General features: G+C 43.9%; 1 protein-coding gene across 1 annotated transcript in view; it reads right to left on the bottom strand.

Moving 5' to 3' along the window:
* Positions 1-21,296, bottom strand: part of LOC117327109 (guanine nucleotide-binding protein G(o) subunit alpha-like) — a 37,928-nt gene extending 16,632 nt beyond the window's left edge. Inside the window, exons 1-2 of the mRNA XM_033883950.1 lie at positions 20,893-21,296; positions 9,080-9,171 (exon numbers count right to left, since the gene is read on the bottom strand). Coding sequence (XP_033739841.1) covers positions 9,080-9,171; positions 20,893-21,016 — 216 coding nt within the window. The 5' untranslated portion in view covers positions 21,017-21,296. The remainder of the gene's footprint in view (positions 1-9,079; positions 9,172-20,892) is intronic.
* Between the last annotated feature and the right edge of the window lie 950 nt (positions 21,297-22,246).

Genomic DNA, 22,246 nt, shown 5'->3' with positions numbered 1-22,246 from the left:
AGGTATATCACACAGGTATACAACACAGGTATATCACACATGTATACACACAGGTATACCACACAGGTATACACACATGTATACCACACAGGTATACACACAGGTATACACACAGGTATACCACACAGATATACACAGGTATACCACACAGGTATACACACATGTATATCACACAGTTATACCTCACAGGTATACACACATGTATACACACAGGTATACCACACAGGTATACACACAGGTATATCACACAGGTATATCGCACAGGTATACCACACAGGTAAATCACACATGTATACACACAGGTATACCACATAGGTATACCACACAGGTATACACACAGGTATACACACAGGTATCCCACACAGGTATAATTTGAAAAGGTAGACTGGCCAACAGCTCCTGATGTTAGTGACGACTGGCCACCATCTACTAAGTTTTTTTTGTATAGAATTTCTTAGCTGAATTCTAATACTACATGATCTCCCAGAAATCCGACATACCCAAGGGACTAGTAAGAAAGGTCCATTTTATTCATAAAAATGTATGTTTCTATTATTTAATTCTTCGATTGGTAGTGTTTAAAATGTCCATCAAAATTCTTGATCAAACACATCATATTATCCCATATATTTTTTTCTAGGAAACGACTCTCATTGTGAATCACTGTAATGTGGTAATTAAGGAGATAAAAAAAAAAGGCTGTTTTCATTGTCATATTGGTAATTAAAGAGATATAAACGGCTGTTTTCAACCAATTCATTATTATCGTATTGAGATTAATTACATACCAATTTCCAACCTACAAAATCATTTCTCACGCGATGTTAAAATTTTCATACCTTTTAACACACATCATGTAATATTTGTATCATTCACAACCAGACGATGTTTCTGTGAGGAAATATTGCAGTTTAAAAGTTTGGTTTATTTTGTTTAACGTCCTATTAACAGCCGGGGTTATTTAAGGACGTGCCAAGTTTTGGAGGTGGAGGAAAGCCGGAGTACCCGGAAAAAATCACCGACCTACGGTCAGTTCCTGGCAACTGCCCCACGTAGGTTTCGAATTCGCAACCCAGAGGTGGAGGGCTAGTGATAAAGTGTCGGGACACCTTAACCACTCTGCCACCGCGGCCCCCGTGTCAAAGCGTTTCAACCATGCAAATCCGCAACTGCTTCCGGAATCTCCCTTGTGGAAACGAGCTTAGTTTCACCTCATAATCACCTCATAATCACTTCAACCTCAACCTGCACGGTCTTTTTCGTTATTCATACTTTCTCTTCTTTTGTCTCTCTTGGGGGTTAACTCCCAAAATGTCGAAAGAAACAGCGCCACAACCAATCAGAAGTACTCTACTTTCATTTTACGTCTCAAATATAAATCAATCGGGGGTTTCACTTACTGCTTGCCAAATGAAGAAACAAATTACGAGTATGGAAGCGGTATTCGACGAATCAAGACGCGAGATGACCTCCCAATGTTGTAACGAAAACACATCAATGGAAGTAGCTCTACATAGCTGTTTGATGTGTTATGGTTCGACACAAACCAGACAGCAAGTACAATGTGTAGAAAACAGTTGGGGAATACTCAACGATACAGAAGTTCATTACCTATGTTTGAACATCTTTTCTATGATTCATTTATTTTAAACAGACGTCTTGAAACACATAACAACCTGAATTATATCATGAAATTACAAATAAATATATATATATAGCATCCCTTCGTGGAAGGAGCTTTTGTTGTTCGGGTTTTTTCCCCAAGCGTTAAACGTGTTACAATCACAAATGAAAACATTTTTAAATATTTAGTCACCAAAACTGGATTTAAATCTCCATAGAAATAAACGCGCCGTACACGACACAACAAGGCTGGGAGGGATAGTGTTGTAAACAGATGGTAATAGTGTTTGGAATACCGCCTTTATCCACTCTTCATGCTTGAGATATTCCAATGTCCGATTATGAATACATAACGCGATGAGGATACAAAACTCAAAAGAACCGTGTGATGTACGTATATAGACCATCATTGTATAGGAAGTACACAATCTTTATTTACATAAATCATGACAGGAGTCCAACACAGTTTCAGTATCTACATTATCTTCATTATAACAGTATACATTTATATGAATATATGTGTATGTGTATATAAAATATAATTCCTACGGGATGGCTGGCTAATATAATTAAACTGAGAATTATTTTACAATATCGATACAAAATTGTTAAGATATAAGTATTTAAAGTTACTAGATGATGTACCGAACAAGATATTATGAGTGCATAGCGTATCTAGTTGAGATCACTGTCTACACATTAGCGTTATATATCACGTTACTTGTCTGATTCACATACACGACCTACAGTAGGGGTACCCATACAAACCCTACACACTGTCGTCTGTATCAAACGTCTACATGACCTACAGTAGGGGTACCCATACAAACCCTACATACTATCGTCTGTATCAAACGTCTACATGACCTACAGTAGGGGTACCCATACAAACCATACATACTGTCGTCTGTATCAAACGTCTACACGACCTACAGTAGGGGTACCTATACAAACCCTACATATTTTCGTCTGTATCAAACGTCTACACGACCTACAGTAGGGGTACCCATACAAACCCTACATACTATCGTCTGTATCAAACGTCTACATGACCTACAGTAGGGGTACCCATACAAACCCTACACACTGTCGTCTGTATCAAACGTCTACACGACCTACAGTAGGGGTACCCATACAAACCATACATACTGTCGTCTGTATCAAACGTCTACACGACCTACAGTAGGGGTACCTATACAAACCCTACATATTTTCGTCTGTATCAAACGTCTACATGACCTACAGTAGGGGTACCTATACAAACCCTACATACTGTCGTCTGTATCAAACGTCTATACGACCTACAGTAGGGGTACCCATACAAACCCTACATACTGTCGTCTGTATCAAACGTCTACACGACCTACAGTAGGGGTACCCATACAAACCCTACACACTGTCGTCTGTATCAAACGTCTACACGACCTACAGTAGGGGTACCTATACAAACCCTACACACTGTCGTCTGTATCAAACGTCTACACGACCTACAGTAGGGGTACTCATACAAACCCTACACACTGTCGTCTGTATCAAACGTCTACACGACCTACAGTAGGGGTACCCATACAAACCCTACACACTGTCGTCTGTATCAAACGTCTACACGACCTACAGTAGGGGTACCCATACAAACCCTACACACTGTCGTCTGTATCAAACGTCTACACGACCTACAGTAGGGGTACCCACACAAACCCTACATATTTTCGTCTGTATCAAACGTCTACACGACCTACAGTAGGGGTTACAAACCCTACATACTGTCGTCTGTATCAAACGTCTACACGACCTACAGTAGGGGTATCTATACAAACCCTACACACTGTCGTCTGTATCAAACGTCTACACGACCTACAGTAGGGGTACCCATACAAACCCTACATACTGTCGTCTGTATCAAACGTCTACACGACCTACAGTAGGGGTACCCATACAAACCCTACACACTGTCGTCTGTATCAAACGTCTACACGAGCTACAGTAGGGGTTACAAACCCTACACACTGTCGTCTGTATCAAACGTCTACACGACCTACAGTAGGGGTACCCACACAAACCCTACACACTGTCGTCTGTATCAAACGTCTACACGACCTACAGTAGGGGTACCCATACAAACCCTACACACTGTCGTCTGTATCAAACGTCTACATGACCTACAGTAGGGGTACCCATACAAACCCTACACACTGTCGTCTGTATCAAACGTCTACACGACCTACAGTAGGGGTATCAATACAAACCCTACATACTATCGTCTGTATCAAACGTCTACACGACCTACAGTAGGGGTACCCATACAAACCCTACATACTGTCGTCTGTATCAAACGTCTACACGACCTACAGTAGGGGTACCCACACAAACCCTACATACAGTCGTCTGTATCAAACGTCTACACGACCTTCAGTAGGGGTACCAATACAAACCCTACACACTGTCGTCTGTATCAAACGTCTACATGACCTACAGTAGGGGTACCCATACAAACCCTACACACTGTCGTCTGTATCAAACGTCTACACGACCTACAGTAGGGGTATCAATACAAACCCTACATACTATCGTCTGTATCAAACGTCTACACGACCTACAGTAGGGGTACCCATACAAACCCTACACACTGTCGTCTGTATCAAACGTCTACACGACCTACAGTAGGGGTATCAATACAAACCCTACATACAATCGTCTGTATCAAACGTCTACACGACCTACAGTAGGGGTACCCACACAAACCCTAAATACAGTCGTCTGTATCAAACGTCTACACGACCTACAGTAGGGGTACCCATACAAACCCTACACACTGTCGTCTGTATCAAACATCTACACGACCTACAGTAGGGGTTACAAACCCTACATACTGTCGTCTGTATCAAACGTCTACACGACCTACAGTAGGGGTACCTATACAAACCCTACACACTGTCGTCTGTATCAAACGTCTACACGACCTACAGGAGGGGTACCTATACAAACCCTACACACTGTCATCTGTATCAAACATCTACACGACCTACAGTAGGGGTACCCATACAAACCCTACACACTGTCGTCTGTATCAAACGTCTACACGACCTACAGTAGGGGTACCCATGCAAACCCTACACACTGTCGTCTGTATCAAACGTCTACATGACCTACAGTAGGGGTACCTATACAAACCCTACACACTGTCGTCTGTATCAAACGTCTATACGACCTACAGTAGGGGTACCTATACAAACCCTACATATTTTCGTCTGTATCAAACGTCTATACGACCTACAGTAGGGGTACCTATACAAACCCTACATATTTTCGTCTGTATCAAACGTCTACACGACCTACAGTAGGGGTACCCATACAAACCCTACACACTGTCGTCTGTATCAAACGTCTACACGACCTACAGTAGGGGTACCAACACACCCTACATACAGTCGTCTGTATCAAACGTCTGCACGACCTACAGTAGGGGTACCCATACAAACCCTACACACTGTCGTCTGTATCAAACGTCTACACGACCTACAGTAGGGGTTACAAACCCTACACACTGTCGTCTGTATCAAACGTCTACACGACCTACAGTAGGGGTACCTATACAAACCCTACACACTGCCGTCTGTATCAAACATCTACACGACCTACAGTAGGGGTACCCATACAAACCCTACACACTGTCGTCTGTATCAAACGTCTACACGACCTACAGTAGGGGTACCCATACAAACCCTACACACTGTCGTCTGTATCAAACATCTACATGACCTACAGTAGGGGTACCTATACAAACCCTACATACTGTCGTCTGTATCAAACGTCTACACGACCTACAGTAGGGGTATCTATACAAACCCTACACACTGTCGTCTGTATCAAACATCTACATGACCTACAGTAGGGGTACCCATACAAACCCTACACACTGTCGTCTGTATCAAACGTCTACACGACCTACAGTAGGGGTACCCATACAAACCCTACACACTGTCGTCTGTATCAAACGTCTACACGAGCTACAGTAGGGGTACCCACACAAACCCTACACACTGTCGTCTGTATCAAACGTCTACATGACCTACAGTAGGGGTAACTACACAACTCCTACACACTGTCGTCTGTATCAAACGTCTACACGACCTACAGTAGGGGTACCCACACAAACCCTACACACTGTCGTCTGTATCAAACGTCTACACGACCTACAGTAGGGGTACCCATACAAACCCTACACACTGTCGTCTGTATCAAACGTCTACACGACCTACAGTAGGGGTACCTATACAAACCCTACACACTGTCGTCTGTATCAAACATCTACACGACCTACAGTAGGGGTAACCACACAAACCCTACATACTGTCGTCTGTATCAAACGTCTACACGACCTACAGTAGGGGTACCTATACAAACCCTACACACTGTCGTCTGTATCAAACGTCTACACGACCTACAGTAGGGGTTACAAACCCTACACACTGTCGTCTGTATCAAACGTCTACACGACCTACAGTAGGGGTATCTATACAATGTGTGTTATCTCATGTATTCCTGTTTTGATGGATTGCATTTTTTTTATGCAACACATTCGACGAACCTTGATGAATGACATTAAGATTAGTACATGTATACATCAAGTCCAATAAAATACTAATAAATAGAGGTATAGCTGTGAAATCACGTTACCTAATACAACTGACAGCTGTGGGAACCAGGACAGACATACGCGATGAGGTATAGAAAATGAAATCCTAGATGACAACAAATCTTACGATTCTACGGTTTCTTATATAAAACGCATTGGCCTTCGCCCTTCCTTCCGTATCGTCTTACAAACTACTGAATATCCCCGACCAAATGGAGACGTGACCAAACGGTAACTACTCGTGTATGGTACGATACAGAGATACATAAAGCCGGTCGCCACACGGATGATGGTTTGTCTTTCGCTACAGTGACCTGTCTAGCTGGACATAGTGACGAAAAGGACAGTGACTAGATGGACAGACTGATTTCAGGCTTTGGACGATTGGTAGGATTATAATCAAATGTCTATCGTGTACATCGCTAAATACATGTTTAAGTAGGTACACTATCTACACACGGACTAACCCCGGGCTGCCAACTTATTACAACGTCATCACATCAGGTAATACCGATCACTTCGCCCCAAGGCAGTGGCACGTGGCTCCACTAAAACCGCAACGCACTTGACTCCAGATCTAGCTGTTACGCAATACAAAGGGCTGCGAATAAAGGGATTTCGACGAAATTAACGGAACAACAGAATCGACGGGACAGTGGGACCAACAGAGACCTAGGGAACTAACCCAATACATGGGGTTGATGGGACCAACAGAGGCCTAGGGAACTAAACCAATACATGGGGCCGATGGGACCAACAGAGGACTAGGGAACTAACCCAATACATGGGGCCGATGGGACCAACAGAGGCCTAGGGAACTAACCCAATACATGGGGTTGATGGGACCAACAGAGGCTGACGGAACTAACCCAATACATGGGGCTGATGGGACCAACAGAGGCTGACGGAACTAACTCATTACATGGGGCTGATGGGACCAACAGAGGCTGACGGAACTAACTCATTACATGGGGCCGATGGGACCAACAGAGGCCTAGGGAACTAACCCAATACATGGGGCCGATGGGACCAACAGAGGCCTAGGGAACTAACCAAATACATGGGGTTGATGGGACCAACAGAGGCCTAGGGAACTAATAACCCAATACATGGGGCTGATGGGACCAACAGAGGCCTAGGGAACTAACCAAATACATGGGGCCGATGGGACCAACAGAGGCCTAGGGAACTAACCCAATACATGGGGCTGATGGGACCAACAGAGGCCTAGGGAACTAACCCAATACATGGGGCTGATGGGACCAACAGAAAACAAGATAATTGTATTGCGATGTACAGGGATACTATCTCTCACAATGGTTAATCCTAGAAATTACAATCCATACAATTTCTTCTTTCAAATATCAAATTAAATTCTAAATTTAAACAAGTTCGTCTACTCTCTTATCTATTGGATGTTGTTCAGTAACATAGGAGGAAGCAGTTTCCGTCTACATTTTTGACGTTGGTTGTGTCCGTAACTGCAGTATTTTTAACTGTGTATTTCTCTCTGTACCTTGTGGAGTTTAGAGGCATCATAGTTCCCGTGGTGATAGGGGTAATAATTTGATAAAATGTTCTCCACACCTACTTATAACAGTCCATTACGGGGGAGTGCGTACAGCCATAAACGGTGTTTAACAATTCTAAATGACCACTTGGCCCTGTCACATATACACTATACACATCAAGACATCGGTCATCAGGGTCATAGACAAGTACTTCAGAATATGGAGTATACATATCAAATAGCAAATAAAGAAAAGAAACTGTGACCGGTATCTGTGGCCCACAAACTACGATGTAAGTTATCGCGGCGACAAACAAGAGGCTTATAGATCATCGTATCGGCAAACAATAAGTTTACAAATCATCGCAACGACGAACAATGCCTTGATAGATCATCGTAACGACAAACAATGCCTTGATAGATCATCGTAACGACAAACAATACCTTGATAGATCATCGTAACGATAAACATTACCTTTATAGATCATCGTAACGACACATTTATAACAGCTGGCGCACTAAGTCACTGAGGCCCAAAGGGGTCGGCGAAAGCAGTCGTGGCAAAGCTGGCATATTCCCATTAATATTTCAAATGTCTTTTGGCTATGTCTATGTAAAAGGAAAAGCCCCATTTTTTTTAATACTTCTTTAAAGGATTTTGATGATTTAGCTATTTTTCAACCCTTTGATGAAATCTGGCCAAATGTCTTCCTCCGAACGGAAGTAGATGGATTTTAGATATTTACGATTTCCCAATCCTTCAAACCCCAATAACCCCCTTCCCCCACGTCCCTCGCCCTTTCTTCTCTCTTCAGAAGCATCCAGTCCTTTTCAAACAAAATCGATATGCCTTGATGGGATACACCAGCGGAAGATGAAGTTACACTCAGTTTGTACACAATTGAGCTATCATTTCCAAACAACAAACAACATTCACGACCAAATTTTGTCAGGAATCCACACAACAATTCTGGACAAGTAGTACTTTCATTGCAAATATGACGTAATCGGAGACGGGCGGAAGACAGGCGACGCCATCTCATTCTAGCTTAATAAAGATACGATATTACATCCCATGATATGACTAACTATAAGGATTACAGCGTGTGCCTTGGGTAACACCATGCTCACGTACTGGCACACCAACACATTATTGGATACAATCACGGGTCACTAGCTAGCTGACCTGTTCCAGACGGAAGCAACATCTGTAATCATTGCCATGTCTACACGCATCGTCAGAAATCCAGACTTGTAGATTATTTACATTCATAAATTGAAATCTAGCTGCTTCCAAATACAATGATTACCTTAAAAGAGAGTAACTCGTCGAAAGAGAATCCTTCGCTATGGATAATCTTCATCTGCTTCACCAGTGTACTCTTACCGCTCTCTGCCGCACCTAAAATCACAAACAAAACAGTCAATACCAACTCCAAACTGGTTTAGTTTAATTAACAGCAGGCTCATTCAAGGACGTGCCAGTTTTGGGAGGTGGAGGAAAGTCAGAATATCCGAAGAAAAACCACCGGCCTACGGTCAGCACAGGGCAACTGCCCCACGTGGACTTCGAACTCGCAACCCACAGTTGGAGGACTAGTGATAAAGTGTTAGGACACCTTAACCACTCGGCCACGCAATACGTTGTCTCAAAAAAACAAAGCTCACTCAATAATAAATTGTCGGCAGCGAAAGTGGCGAAACATTACCTACGGTAGGTTGTCTACTGGTACCTCTGTGACGTACCCATCCAGGGACGTCCTTGTCCATTCTTAGACGAATCGTCAATAATCATTTAATAAAACCGTATGATTTCAATTAATATGTTGCGTTAGTGTTTTCTTTTCACTGGACAAGTCTAACGAACAATCGATAGGAGATAAAAGAATTGTGAAAGGCTCAGTAATTATCACAATGGCCTTATATATCGGCTGTGATGTCAGTGACAGATTCACTCATTAGTACAATGACCCGATATATCGGCTGTGATGTCAGTGACAGACCCACTCATTAGTACAATGACCCGATATATCGGCTGTGATGTCAGTGACAGATTCACTCATTAGTACAATGACACGTGATATATCGGCTGTGATGTCAGTGATAGACTTACTCATTAGTACAATGACCCGATATATCGGCTGTGATGTCAGTGATAGACTCACTCATTAGTACAATGGCCTTATATATCGGCTGTGATGTCAGTGATAGACTCACTCATTAATACAATGACACGTGATATATCGGCTGTGATGTCAGTGATAGACTCACTCATTAGTACAATGACCCGATATATCGGCTGTGATGTCAGTGACAGATTCACTCATTAGTACAATGACCCGATATATCGACTGTGATGTCAGTGATAGACTCACTCATTAGGACAATGACACGTGATATATCGGCTGTGATGTCAGTGATAGACTCACTCATTAGTACAATGACCTGATATATCGGCTGTGATGTCAGTGATAGACTCACTCATTAGTACAATGACACGTGATATATCGGCTCTGATGTCAGTGATAGATTCACTCATTAGTACAATGACACGTGATATATCGGCTGTAATGTCAGTGATAGACTCACTCATTAGGACAATGGCCCGATATATCGGCTGTGATGTCAGTGATAGACTCACTCATTAGTACAATGACCCGATATATCGGCTGTGATGTCAGTGACAGACTCACTTATTAGTACAATGGCACGTGATATATCGGCTGTGATGTCAGTGATAGACTCACTCATTAGGACAATGACCCGATATATCGGCTGGGAGGTCAGTGATAGACTCACTCATTAGGACAATGACACGTGATATATCGGCTGGGAGGTCAGTGATAGACTCACTCATTAGTACAATGACCCGTGATATATCGGCTGTGATGTCAGTGATAGACTCACTCATTAGTACAATGGCCTGATATATCGGCTGTGATGTCAGTGACAGACTCACTTATTAGTACAATGACACGTGATATATCGGCTGTGATGTCAGTGATAGACTCACTCATTAGGACAATGACACGTGATATATCGGCTGTGATGTCAGTGATAGACTCACTCATTGGTACAATGGCCTGATATATCGGCTGTGATGTCAGTGACAGACTCACTTATTAGTACAATGACACGTGATATATCGGCTGTGATGTCAGTGATAGACTCACTCATTAGGACAATGACCCGATATATCGGCTGTGATGTCAGTGATAGACTCACTCATTAGTACAATGGCCTGATATATCGACTGTGATGTCAGTGATAGACTCACTCATTAGGACAATGACCCGATATATCGGCTGTGATGTCAGTGACAGATTCACTCATTAGTACAATGGCCTGATATATCGGCTGGGAGGTCAGAGATAGACTCACTCATTAGTACAATGACACGTGATATATCGGCTGTGATGTCAGTGATAGACTCACTCATTAGTACAATGACACGTGATATATCGGTTGTGATGCCAGTGATAGACTCACTCATTAGTACAATGACACGTGATATATCGGCTGTGATGTCAGTGATAGACTCACTCATTAGTACAATGACACGTGATATATCGGCTGTGATGTCAGTGATAGACTCACTCATTAGTACAATGGCCTGATATATCGACTGTGATGTCAGTGATAGACTCACTCATTAGTACAATGACCCGATATATCGGCTGGGAGGTCAGAGTTTGCATCACACAGTCATCTCGATATTTCGGCCGTGAAGCCAGAGTTCAGATAATACTGACCCCGATATTTCGGCCTCGAGGTCAGCGCCAGGATTTCACAGTGATCTGATGTTTTAGTTTTGAGACGAGAGTAGTGTGAGATTATACCAACAACAAGAACTCTCCTCCCCATAGGTAAATAACGGTTCGCGTATCTCCTCCTAATATGGGATTTAAAACTACAGGTGAACCCCTACAGGTAAATACTAAATACCTGTCAACACTGACACCGTGTAGCTAGCAATTTGTATAAACATTACACTGCATTATCTACGGTTTACAAATATACCCACGGTGCTACACCGGTAGATTCTACCCAGGTGACGGAGAAATACACAAGCCACACGCGGGATAACAGTATAAGGGGTTTTACATCTGATACAGGGGACTTCCTGGGGCGTGAGGATACACAGTATAAGGGGTTTTACATCTAACACAGGGGACTTCCTGGGGCGTGAAGATACACAGTATAAGGGGTTTACATCTGATAGGGGACTACCCGGGGCGTGAGGATACACAGTATAAGGGGTTTTACATCTGATAGGGGACTTCCTGTGGCGTGAGGATACACAGTATAAAGGGGTTTACATCTGATATAGGGGACTACCCGGGGCGTGAGGATACACGGTATAAGGGGTTTACGTCTAACACAGGGGACTACCCGGGGCATGAGGATACACGGTATAAGGGGTTTACATCTAACACAGGGGACTACCCGGGGCGTGAGGATACACAGTATAAGGGGTTTACATCTAACACAGGGGACTACCCGGGGCGTGAGGATACACAATATAAGGGGTTTACATCTAACACAGGGGACTACCCGGGGCGTGAGGATACACAGTATAAGGGGTTTACATCTCAAACAGGGGACTACCCGGGGCGTGAGGATACACAGTATAAGGGGTTTACATCTCAAACAGGGGACTACCCGGGGCGTGAGGATACACAGTATAAGGGGTTTACATCTGATAGGGGACTACCCGGGGCATGAGGATACACAATATAAGGGGTTTACATCTAACACAGGGGACTACCCGGGGCGTGAGGATACACAGTATAAGGGGTTTACATCTAACACAGGGGACTACCCGGGGCGTGAGGATACACGGTATAAGGGGTTTACATCTAACACAGGGGACTACCCGGGGCGTGAGGATACACGGTATAAGGGGTTTACATCTAACACAGGGGACTACCCGGGGCGTGAGGATACACGGTATAAGGGGTTTACATCTAACACAGGGGACTACCCGGGGCGTGAGGATACACGGTATAAGGGGTTTACATCTAACACAGGGGACTACCCGGGGCGTGAGGATACACAGTATAAGGGGTTTACATCTAACACAGGGGACTACCCGGGGCGTGAGGATACACAGTATAAGGGGTTTACATCTCAAACAGGGGACTACCCGGGGCGTGAGGATACACAGTATAAGGGGTTTACATCTGATAGGGGACTACCCGGGGCGTGAGGATACACAGTATAAGGGGTTTACATCTAACACAGGGGACTACCCGGGGCGTGAGGATACACGGTATAAGGGGTTTACATCTGATATAGGGGACTTCCTGTGGCGTCAGGATACACAGTATAAGGGGTTTACATCTGATACAGGGGACTTCCTGTGGCGTCAGGATACACAGTATAAGGGGTTTACATCTAACACAGAGGACTACCCGGGGCATGAGGATACACAGTATAAGGGGTTTACATCTGATAGGGGACTACCCGGGGCGTGAGGATACACGGTATAAGGGGTTTACATCTCAAACAGGGGACTACCCGGGGCGTGAGGATACACAGTATAAGGGGTTTACATCTAACACAGGGGACTACCCGGGGCGTGAGGATACACAGTATAAGGGGTTTACATCTGATAGGGGACTACCCGGGGCGTGAGGATACACGGTATAAGGGGTTTACGTCTAACACAGGGGACTACCCGGGGCGTGAGGATACACGGTATAAGGGGTTTACATCTAACACAGGGGACTACCGGACAAACCGGGGCATAGGGATACACGGGGGGGGGGGGGGGGGGGGGGGGGGGGGGGGGGGGCTACTGAGCCGAGACCGAGATAAAGGGGTACTCAATGTACAGGATCTATACAGGATGTAATGACAAGTTGATAGACATTTTTTAGACTGATGTAATTAGAAAGAACGCTGGGACTTACACGGGACCAGGAACACCAGGTAGTCTATATAGGGACATATATAGGTAAACGTGCATGTCCACATATACGAATGTCTTTAGGTCACTCATTACCACTAGTAGCCACCGGCACAGTCGTCAGACTTATCTGGTCAAAATCAACCTTGAAGGTGTTTTAAAGGTCAACAAGTTAAAATCTTTACAACAAAGTAGCGCTGAAGAGTTTTACCTGTATTTATACGGTATGTCTGTGTTAAGTTTATATACTAGTGATTATTAGAGTATCTTCAAATTAATTCTTATAGATTTGTTTTTATTATAATGAAATATAATCAAATCTGTGATTCAAGCATTTATGACGAAATCATGCGTTTTGTGCCCTGCCCTTCTGTTAATCATAAGTCTAATAAGGACCGGTCTTTGTTGATGATATTAATGACGACATTTTATATTTTCCTTAACTGAAGACACAAATTAGTCCTAAACCCACCTACGCACCGTGAACAGCTATCTACAAAGCGGAGGTAATCGGCTTTAAACAGTTTACGTCCTGGTGAACACTAAATGGTGGGTGGCACAAATGGCAATTCTTTGTTTTGATTGTAGATTTGCTGAGGTGATACCACGCTTCCAGACATGCTGTATGTACACGTATCATGTCGACATTCCTCAGGTGATCTACCGTGACCTGCACATGTACGGAATTCTTCCTATATGATCTCATTCATAAACCTGAGGGCCCGACACCTGTAGTGTTACCACCGTCCCTGTCCAAGGACTTACATCATGTATATAAATATACGTCTAATTTGTTTTCCATAACCAACCATCAATCAAAATATCGTTAAAATAGAAATATAACTGACATTGTCCCAAAGATGTGATTGATCTTTTTCTTCATCTTTTGCCCTAAAAGTCACTCCTTAAAACCCACAAACTTCACCATGAAAAATAACATATGCTAACCCCCCTCCCCCCAAAAAAATCTGAAAAACAACATATGTCATCTCAATTCTGAAGAACTTCACCACTGACAAACAACAATCATGTAGATCATCCGTGACACGTGACATATAACACTAACAAACAACATAGATCGCCTGACAAATAAAATATCTCGCCTTAGTTCAGCCAGGACACCACTGGTGACAATATCTCGCCTTAGTGAAGCCCAGACACCATTGTTGACAATACCTCGCCTAAGTGTTGCCCAGACACCACTGGTGACAATACCTCGCCTTAGTGTAGCTCAGACAGCATTGGTGACAATACCTCGCCTTAGTGTAGCCCAGAAACCACTGGTGACAATACCTCGCCTTAGTGTAGCCCAGACACCATTGGTGACAATACCTCGCCTTAGTGTAGCCCAGACACCACTGGTGACAATACCTCGCCTTAGTTCAGCCCAGACACCACTGGTGACAATACCTCGCCTTAGTGTAGCCCAGAAACCACTGGTGACAATACCTCGCCTTAGTGTAGCCCAGACACCATTGGTGACCAATACTCGCCTTAGTGTAGCAGACAGCATTTGTGACATACCTCGCCTTAGTGTAGCACCAGAGGGAAACCACTGGTGACAATACATCGCCTTAGTGTAGCCCATGACACCATGGTGACAATACCTCGCCTTCAGTGTTAGCCCAGACACCACTGGTGACAATTACCTCTCCTTAGTTCAGCCCAAGGACACCACTGGTGACAATTACCTCGCTTAGGTAGCCAGACACCATTGGTGGACAATCACCTCGCCTAAGTGTAGCCCAGGACACAATTCGGTGGACAATTATCTCGCCTTAGTGCAGCCCAACACAATTGGTGAAAATATATCTCCTTAGTCAGCCTAGACACCAGGGGGCGACAATATCTCGCCTTAGTTCCGCCCAGGACACCATTGGTGGCAATTACCTCGCCTTAGTGCAGCCCAGACACCCTTGGTGACAATACCTCGCCTTAGTGCAGCCCAGACACCCTTGGTGACAATATCTCGCCTTAGTGTAGCCCAGACACCACTGGTGACAATACCTCGCCTTAGTTCAGTCCAGACACCACTGGTGACAATACCTCGCCTTAGTGTAGCCCAGACACTATTGGTGACAATACCTCGCCTAAGTGTAGCCCAGACACCATTGGTGACAATACCTCGCCTTAGTGTAGCCCAGACACCATTGGTGACAATACCTCGCCTTAGTGCAGCCCACACACCCTTGGTGACAATATCTCGCCTTAGTGCAGCCCAGACACCATTGGTGACAATATCTCGCCTTAGTTCAGCCTAGACACCATTGGCGACAATATCTCGCCTTAGTGCAGCCCAGACACCATGGTGACAATATCTCGCCTTAGTTCAGCCTAGACACCATTGTGACAATATCTCGCCTTAGTGCAGCCCTGACACCCTTGGTGACAATATCTCGCCTTAGTGCAGCCCAGACACCATTGGTGACAATATCTCGCCTTAGTGCAGCCAAGACACCATTGTGACAATACCTCGCCTTAGTTCAGCCAAGACACCATTGTGACAATATCTTGCCCTAGTGGAACCCAGACACCCTTGTGACAATATCTCGCCTTAGTTCAGACAGGACACCACTGGTGACAATACCTCGCCTTAGTGTACCCCAGACACCATTGATGACAATATCTCGCCTAAGTTCAGCCCAGACACCATTGGCGACAATATCTCGCCTAAGTTCAGCCCAGACACCCTTGGTGACAAAACCTCGCCTTAGTTCAGCCAGGACACCATTGGCGACAATATCTCGCCTTAGTTCAGCCCAGACACCATTGGTGACAATACCCCGCCTTAGTGCAGCCCAGACACCCTTGGTGACAATACCTCGCCTGAGTGTAGCCCAGACACCATTGGTGACAATATCTCGCCTTAGTGCAGCCCAGACACCATTGTTGACAATACCTCGCCTTAGTACAGCCCAGACACCCTTGGTGACAATATTTCGCCTTAGTTCAGCCAGGACACCATTGGCGACAATATCTCGCCTTAGTGCAGCCCAGATACCATTTTGACAATATCTCGCCTTAGTGTAGCCCAGACACCATTGTGACAATACCTCGCCTTAGTACAGCCCAGACACCATTGTTGACAATACCTCGCCTTAGTGCAGCCCAGACACCACTGGTGACAATATCTCGCCTTAGTTCAGACCAGATACCATTGGTGACAATACCTCGCCTTAGTGTAGCCCAGACACCATTGTGACAATACCTCGCCTTAGTGCAGCCCAGACACCATTGGTGACAATACCTCGCCTTAGTGCAGCCCAGACACCATTGGTGACAATATCTCGCCTTAGTTCAGCCCAGGACACCATTGGTGAGAACATACTTGCCTTAGTTCAGCCCAGACTCATTTGGTGACAATGTCTCGCTTTAGTGCAGCCAAGAGACACCATTGTGACAATACTTCGCCTTCACTCACATGCTTATGTTTCATCATAAACCATGCACTTTAAAATTCTTATAGTGTGTATACATCGCGATACTTTCAATTAGGTTTTTGTTCTTTAAGCAACATTAATAATATTATTGGTTGTAGTTAGTTGTCATGGTGACCGCGGTAAGTTGTACTGGTGTCCTTAGTTAGTTGTACTTGTGTCCTTGGTTAGTTGTACTGATGACCTTGGTTAGTTGTACTGGTGACTGCGGTTAGTTGTACTGGTGACCGCGGTTAGTTGTACTGGTGACCGCGGTTAGTTGTACTGGTGACCACGGTTAGTTGTACTGGTGACCGCGGTTAGTTGTACTGGTGACCGCGGTTAGTTGTACTGGTGACCGCGGTTAGTTGTACTGGTGTCTTTGGATAATTGTACTGGTGACCGCGGTTAGTTGTACTGGTGACCTTGGTTAGTTGTACTGATAAAAATGGTTAGTTGTATTGGTGTCCTTGGTTAATTGTACTGGTGACCGCGGTTAGTTGTACTGGTGACCTTGGTTAGTTGTACTGATAAAAATGGTTAGTTGTATTGGTGTCCTTGGTTAGTTGTACTGGTGACCGCGGTTAGTTGTACTGGTGACCTTGGTTAGTTGTACTGATAAAAATGGTTAGTTGTATTGGTGTCCTTGGTTAGTTGTACTGGTGACCGCGGTTAGTTGTACTGGTGACCACGGTTAGTTGTACTGGTGACCGCGGTTAGTTGCGGTTAGTTGTACTGGTGAACGCGGTTAGTTGTACTGATACAAATGGTTAGTTGTACTGCTGTCTTTGGTTAATTGTACTGGTGACATTGGTTAGTTGTATTTATGACCTTGGTTAGTTGTGCCGGTGACCTTGGTTATTTACACTGGGTCCCCAGAGACAACCTGAGAAGTCACTGATGGACGTTACTAGTACCAGGTCCCTAAGACAACACCAGTTGAACTGAAGGTTCAGTGTTAGAATCGGTCTTAGTTCGTTCATAGAGTTGTTAGCCGGGTAGCGGGTATTGCAATCAAACTTTCGTTATCGATATTATCTACGTTATACATGTTGAAGTTAGAACACTGTAGCGGAGTATATATTCGAGTACTTATATCCACACCAGGGAGTACTAACATCCCCTATAGGTACCTAAATTCTGTTTTGTGAAAAAGCGTAATGAACCGAAACAGCTATGCAGCCCCGGGGCACCATAAAATGAGCGTAACATGGAAAGTGTTTTATGTCTGCTATGTAAAACGTGTTCGCGCTGTTTGTTATAATAATACATATCCCACTCCGCTCTCAAATATCACGGAGCGGGGATTATATTTCGTCGAGGATTTGGCGAACAGGTTCTTCATTGTGTTCGGTTCAGGTAAATATTGGTATCAATTGATATTTGTTGTAACAGAGCTAAAGCCGTATCGGCACAATGATACAGCGCAAAGTGGACAAATGTAGTTAGGTCATGGAGCGCGTCCGTCTAGAAATCAGGGGTCCCAGAAATAAATCGGGGGTCCCAGAAATAGAGTTTAAATCTATTGCTTTAACTCGGAAACGGCCGACCGGGGGGCTTCCTTTAGACACAATCTTCATAGGTATACTTCCACGAGGTTATCGCCCATTAACAGATACTAAAGCAGATAAATGACAGGGATATATGTCAGATACTGACGGAGGGTAACACTGATATATATACAGATACTGACGGAGGGTAACATTGATATACATACAGATACTGACGGAGGGTAACATTGATATACATACAGATAATAACGGAGGGTAACACTGATATACATAAAGATACTGACGGAGGGTAACATTGATACTGACGGAGGGTAACATTGATATACATACAGATACTGACGGAGGGTAACATTGATATACATACAGATACTGACGGAGGGTAACATTGATATACCTATAGATACTGACGGAGGGTAACACTGATATACATACAGATACCGACGGAGGGTAACATTGATATACATACAGATACTGACGGAGGGTAACATTGATATACATACAGATACTGACGGAGGGTAACATTGATATACCTATAGATACTGACGGAGAGTAACACTGATATACATACAGATACTGACGAAGGGTAACACTGGTATAAGATGCTGACGGGGGTACAGATATATATAAGTACAGGTACTGACGGGACTGGTTCAAATAGACCTTAATATAATGCCTTACAATGTGTACTTGTACAACATAGCATCACCTAAATGTTTTCTTCTAAATATGGTGTCGTCTTACGCCAGACCGGGGTCCTTATTGTATAAGCTGGCGGTGAGATATAGGGACTGTCTGTACTCTGTACATTTGATATATCAGTGTACCCGGGCTGTAATGTCGCTTATCAGCACATGTTCTCAAAATCAATTTAAAGATTTTAACAAACAAAACGCTTCTCTGCTGAAAAATAAACCCCAGAATTGATTTTCGAGTGTACGTGTAAACTTTACACTCCACACATTTAGTTCACCTGTGACACAGTATAATCCTTTTTGTCGCCTTAAACGTTAAAACCCTGTGATGATCGTAATCCTGTTTACATGTCAAACGTTCGGTGATATATTAATATTTTGAGCTCATTAGGTTTAAAGATACAATCTACACGTAATTGACTTCCTGTGAACCAATCATGAACAGGTCACCCACCCAGGGCTAGCTAAAGGTTATAAGTATGGCCGGGTACCCCCAACCCAACCCTTACATTCACACCCTGGGGACCGGAACTAAAATATACATGTAACTACGATCCTGGAGTCGGGGCTAGGTTTTGTCTACGGTCGGGCACCCAACCATGATACTCACACCCGATACTCATCCTGGAGTCGGGATTATAGATTATAACTACGGTCGGTACCCAACCATGATACTCACACCCGATACTCATCCTGGAGTCGGGATTATAGATTATAACTACGGTCGCTACCCAACCATGATACTCACACCCGATACTCATCCTGGAGTCGGGATTATAGATTATAACTACGTCGGTACCCAACCATGATACTCACACCCGATACTCATCCTGGAGTCGGGATTATAGATTATAACTACGTCGGTACCCAACCATGATACTCACACCCGATACTCATCCAGGAGTCGGGATTATAGATTATAACTACGTCGGTACCCAACCATGATACTCACACCCGATACTCATCCTGGAGTCGGGATTATAGATTATAACTACGTCGGTACCCAACCATGATACTCACACCCGATACTCATCCTGGAGTCGGGATTATAGATTATAACTACGGTCGGTACCCAACCATACACGATCTCACCCTAGGGGTCGGGATGGGTTATAACTACGGTCGGTACCCAACCATACACGATCTCACCCTAGGGGTCGGGATGGGTTATAACTACGTCGGTACCCAACCATACACGATCTCACCCTAGGGGTCGGGATGGGTTATAACTACGGCCGGGTACTTAACCATACACGATCTCAGCCTAGGGGTCGGGATGCGTTATAACTACGGCCGGGTAACTTACCATACACGATCTCACCCTAGGGGCCGGGGTGGGTTATAACTACGGTCAGGTACCTAACCATACACAAGCACACATTAGGGGCCGGGACTGGGTTATACCCAACGTACACCACTCGATCATAACTGGGGACATGTTTATGAGGTAACTTTACAGGTGCTTATCTTGTAAACATGCAATCACACATACATGTACTTGAAATGAATATCAATCAACTTCGTATCCTACACCACATAGCGGTGGCCCTCCTTGGACATATCGACTGGAGTTCTAACTACTTGGTTACTTACCCAAGAGTAATATCTTGATGACATTTTGGTCCTGTTTAGACCAATTCTGTAGTTGCCGGTCAAGATCGTCACTACGGGCACGTGCCTTTAACTCTTCCTGATCCAGACTTAAGCATTGGCCCATAGTAACACGCGACTACATGTTTCACACTTAGTTGTAAAGTTGTACTATTATCACTGATATTGACACGCTTCTGTCCTCACGTGGACGACTATCAACATCATCAACCCATAACTCCAAATATGGTAATATCCAAATTAGTGAAACGAAAACACGAGGAACTTGCTTGAGAAATGCTTGTTAAAGTCAATAAGTGGACTAATGACCTAAGCATTTAGCTGTCATGATCGTCTTCCGTGTATATCCTGTGTTTACAGTGTAATCACCTGTCTGGCTATGATCGCCTTTACATACATCGCGTGTATTAGCCCAGTTTTTAGTATGTAATAGGGTCAGTGGGCGTTACCATATACCAAACAGAGGCTATTTACGGTGTAGAGGGAATTAACTACCAACATTAATTTAACTGTACATGAAAATAGACATACGGACAGAAGTGTATTTAAAAAGAAGAGGACATCGTTTCACCTGGTGGTGATAAAAATGGTTAAAAGCGAGTTTAAACAAGCGATCAGAATTTGATAATATTTTGATTATTATGGTCGATATTCATTTCATGGCCAAACCAGGTTTGGTGATAAGTACAGGAACAAAAACAATATGCTCACGAGCCAAGTTGACCGACAATGGGTGTTTTGTTTAGCAACCAAAGAGATAACCCATGCCATGGGGTCTTCACACGTGGTTGTCTCTTGGGTTCCTACAATTAGTATACAGCTTTGGTCGAATTGGTTGTGGGCGAAATTGTATTGATCATGTTGCATGTCGTTTGTAATGTATTGCATTTAATTCTGTAATTTATTGTTTCCATTGCAATACCATGTAAATCATCCTGATTCTGTGGTCGGATGGCAAAGTGGTAACACACTTGCCCTTCACCTAGGCGGCCGGGGTTCGATTGCCCGATCGGACGTTATGGGGTCACCTGTTCCACCACGTGGGTTTTCCCCGGGTACTGCAGTTTCCCACCACAGGAAGACCCCTTCGCTTGAACACTGGGCCATTGCAGAAGGACGAGTTCCATTACATAATGCACAAAACGAGACAAAAGTTATAACACAACCACATTACATGGCATATACACATAAAATACATACATTTAAAAAGTTGTTTTGATTTAAACATATTTTTATTTGTAACTGAACTTTACAAAGGGATTGGACACAAGTTATACAACTTATATAAAGCCCTTTCCCGATTATAATTATACATAATCATTATAACAAGATGGCA

The sequence above is a fragment of the Pecten maximus genome, chromosome 1, assembly GCF_902652985.1.
Source record: "Pecten maximus chromosome 1, xPecMax1.1, whole genome shotgun sequence".
In the NCBI taxonomy this organism is placed as follows: domain Eukaryota; kingdom Metazoa; phylum Mollusca; class Bivalvia; order Pectinida; family Pectinidae; genus Pecten; species Pecten maximus.
This window is presented reverse-complemented; position numbering and strand designations above follow the sequence as displayed.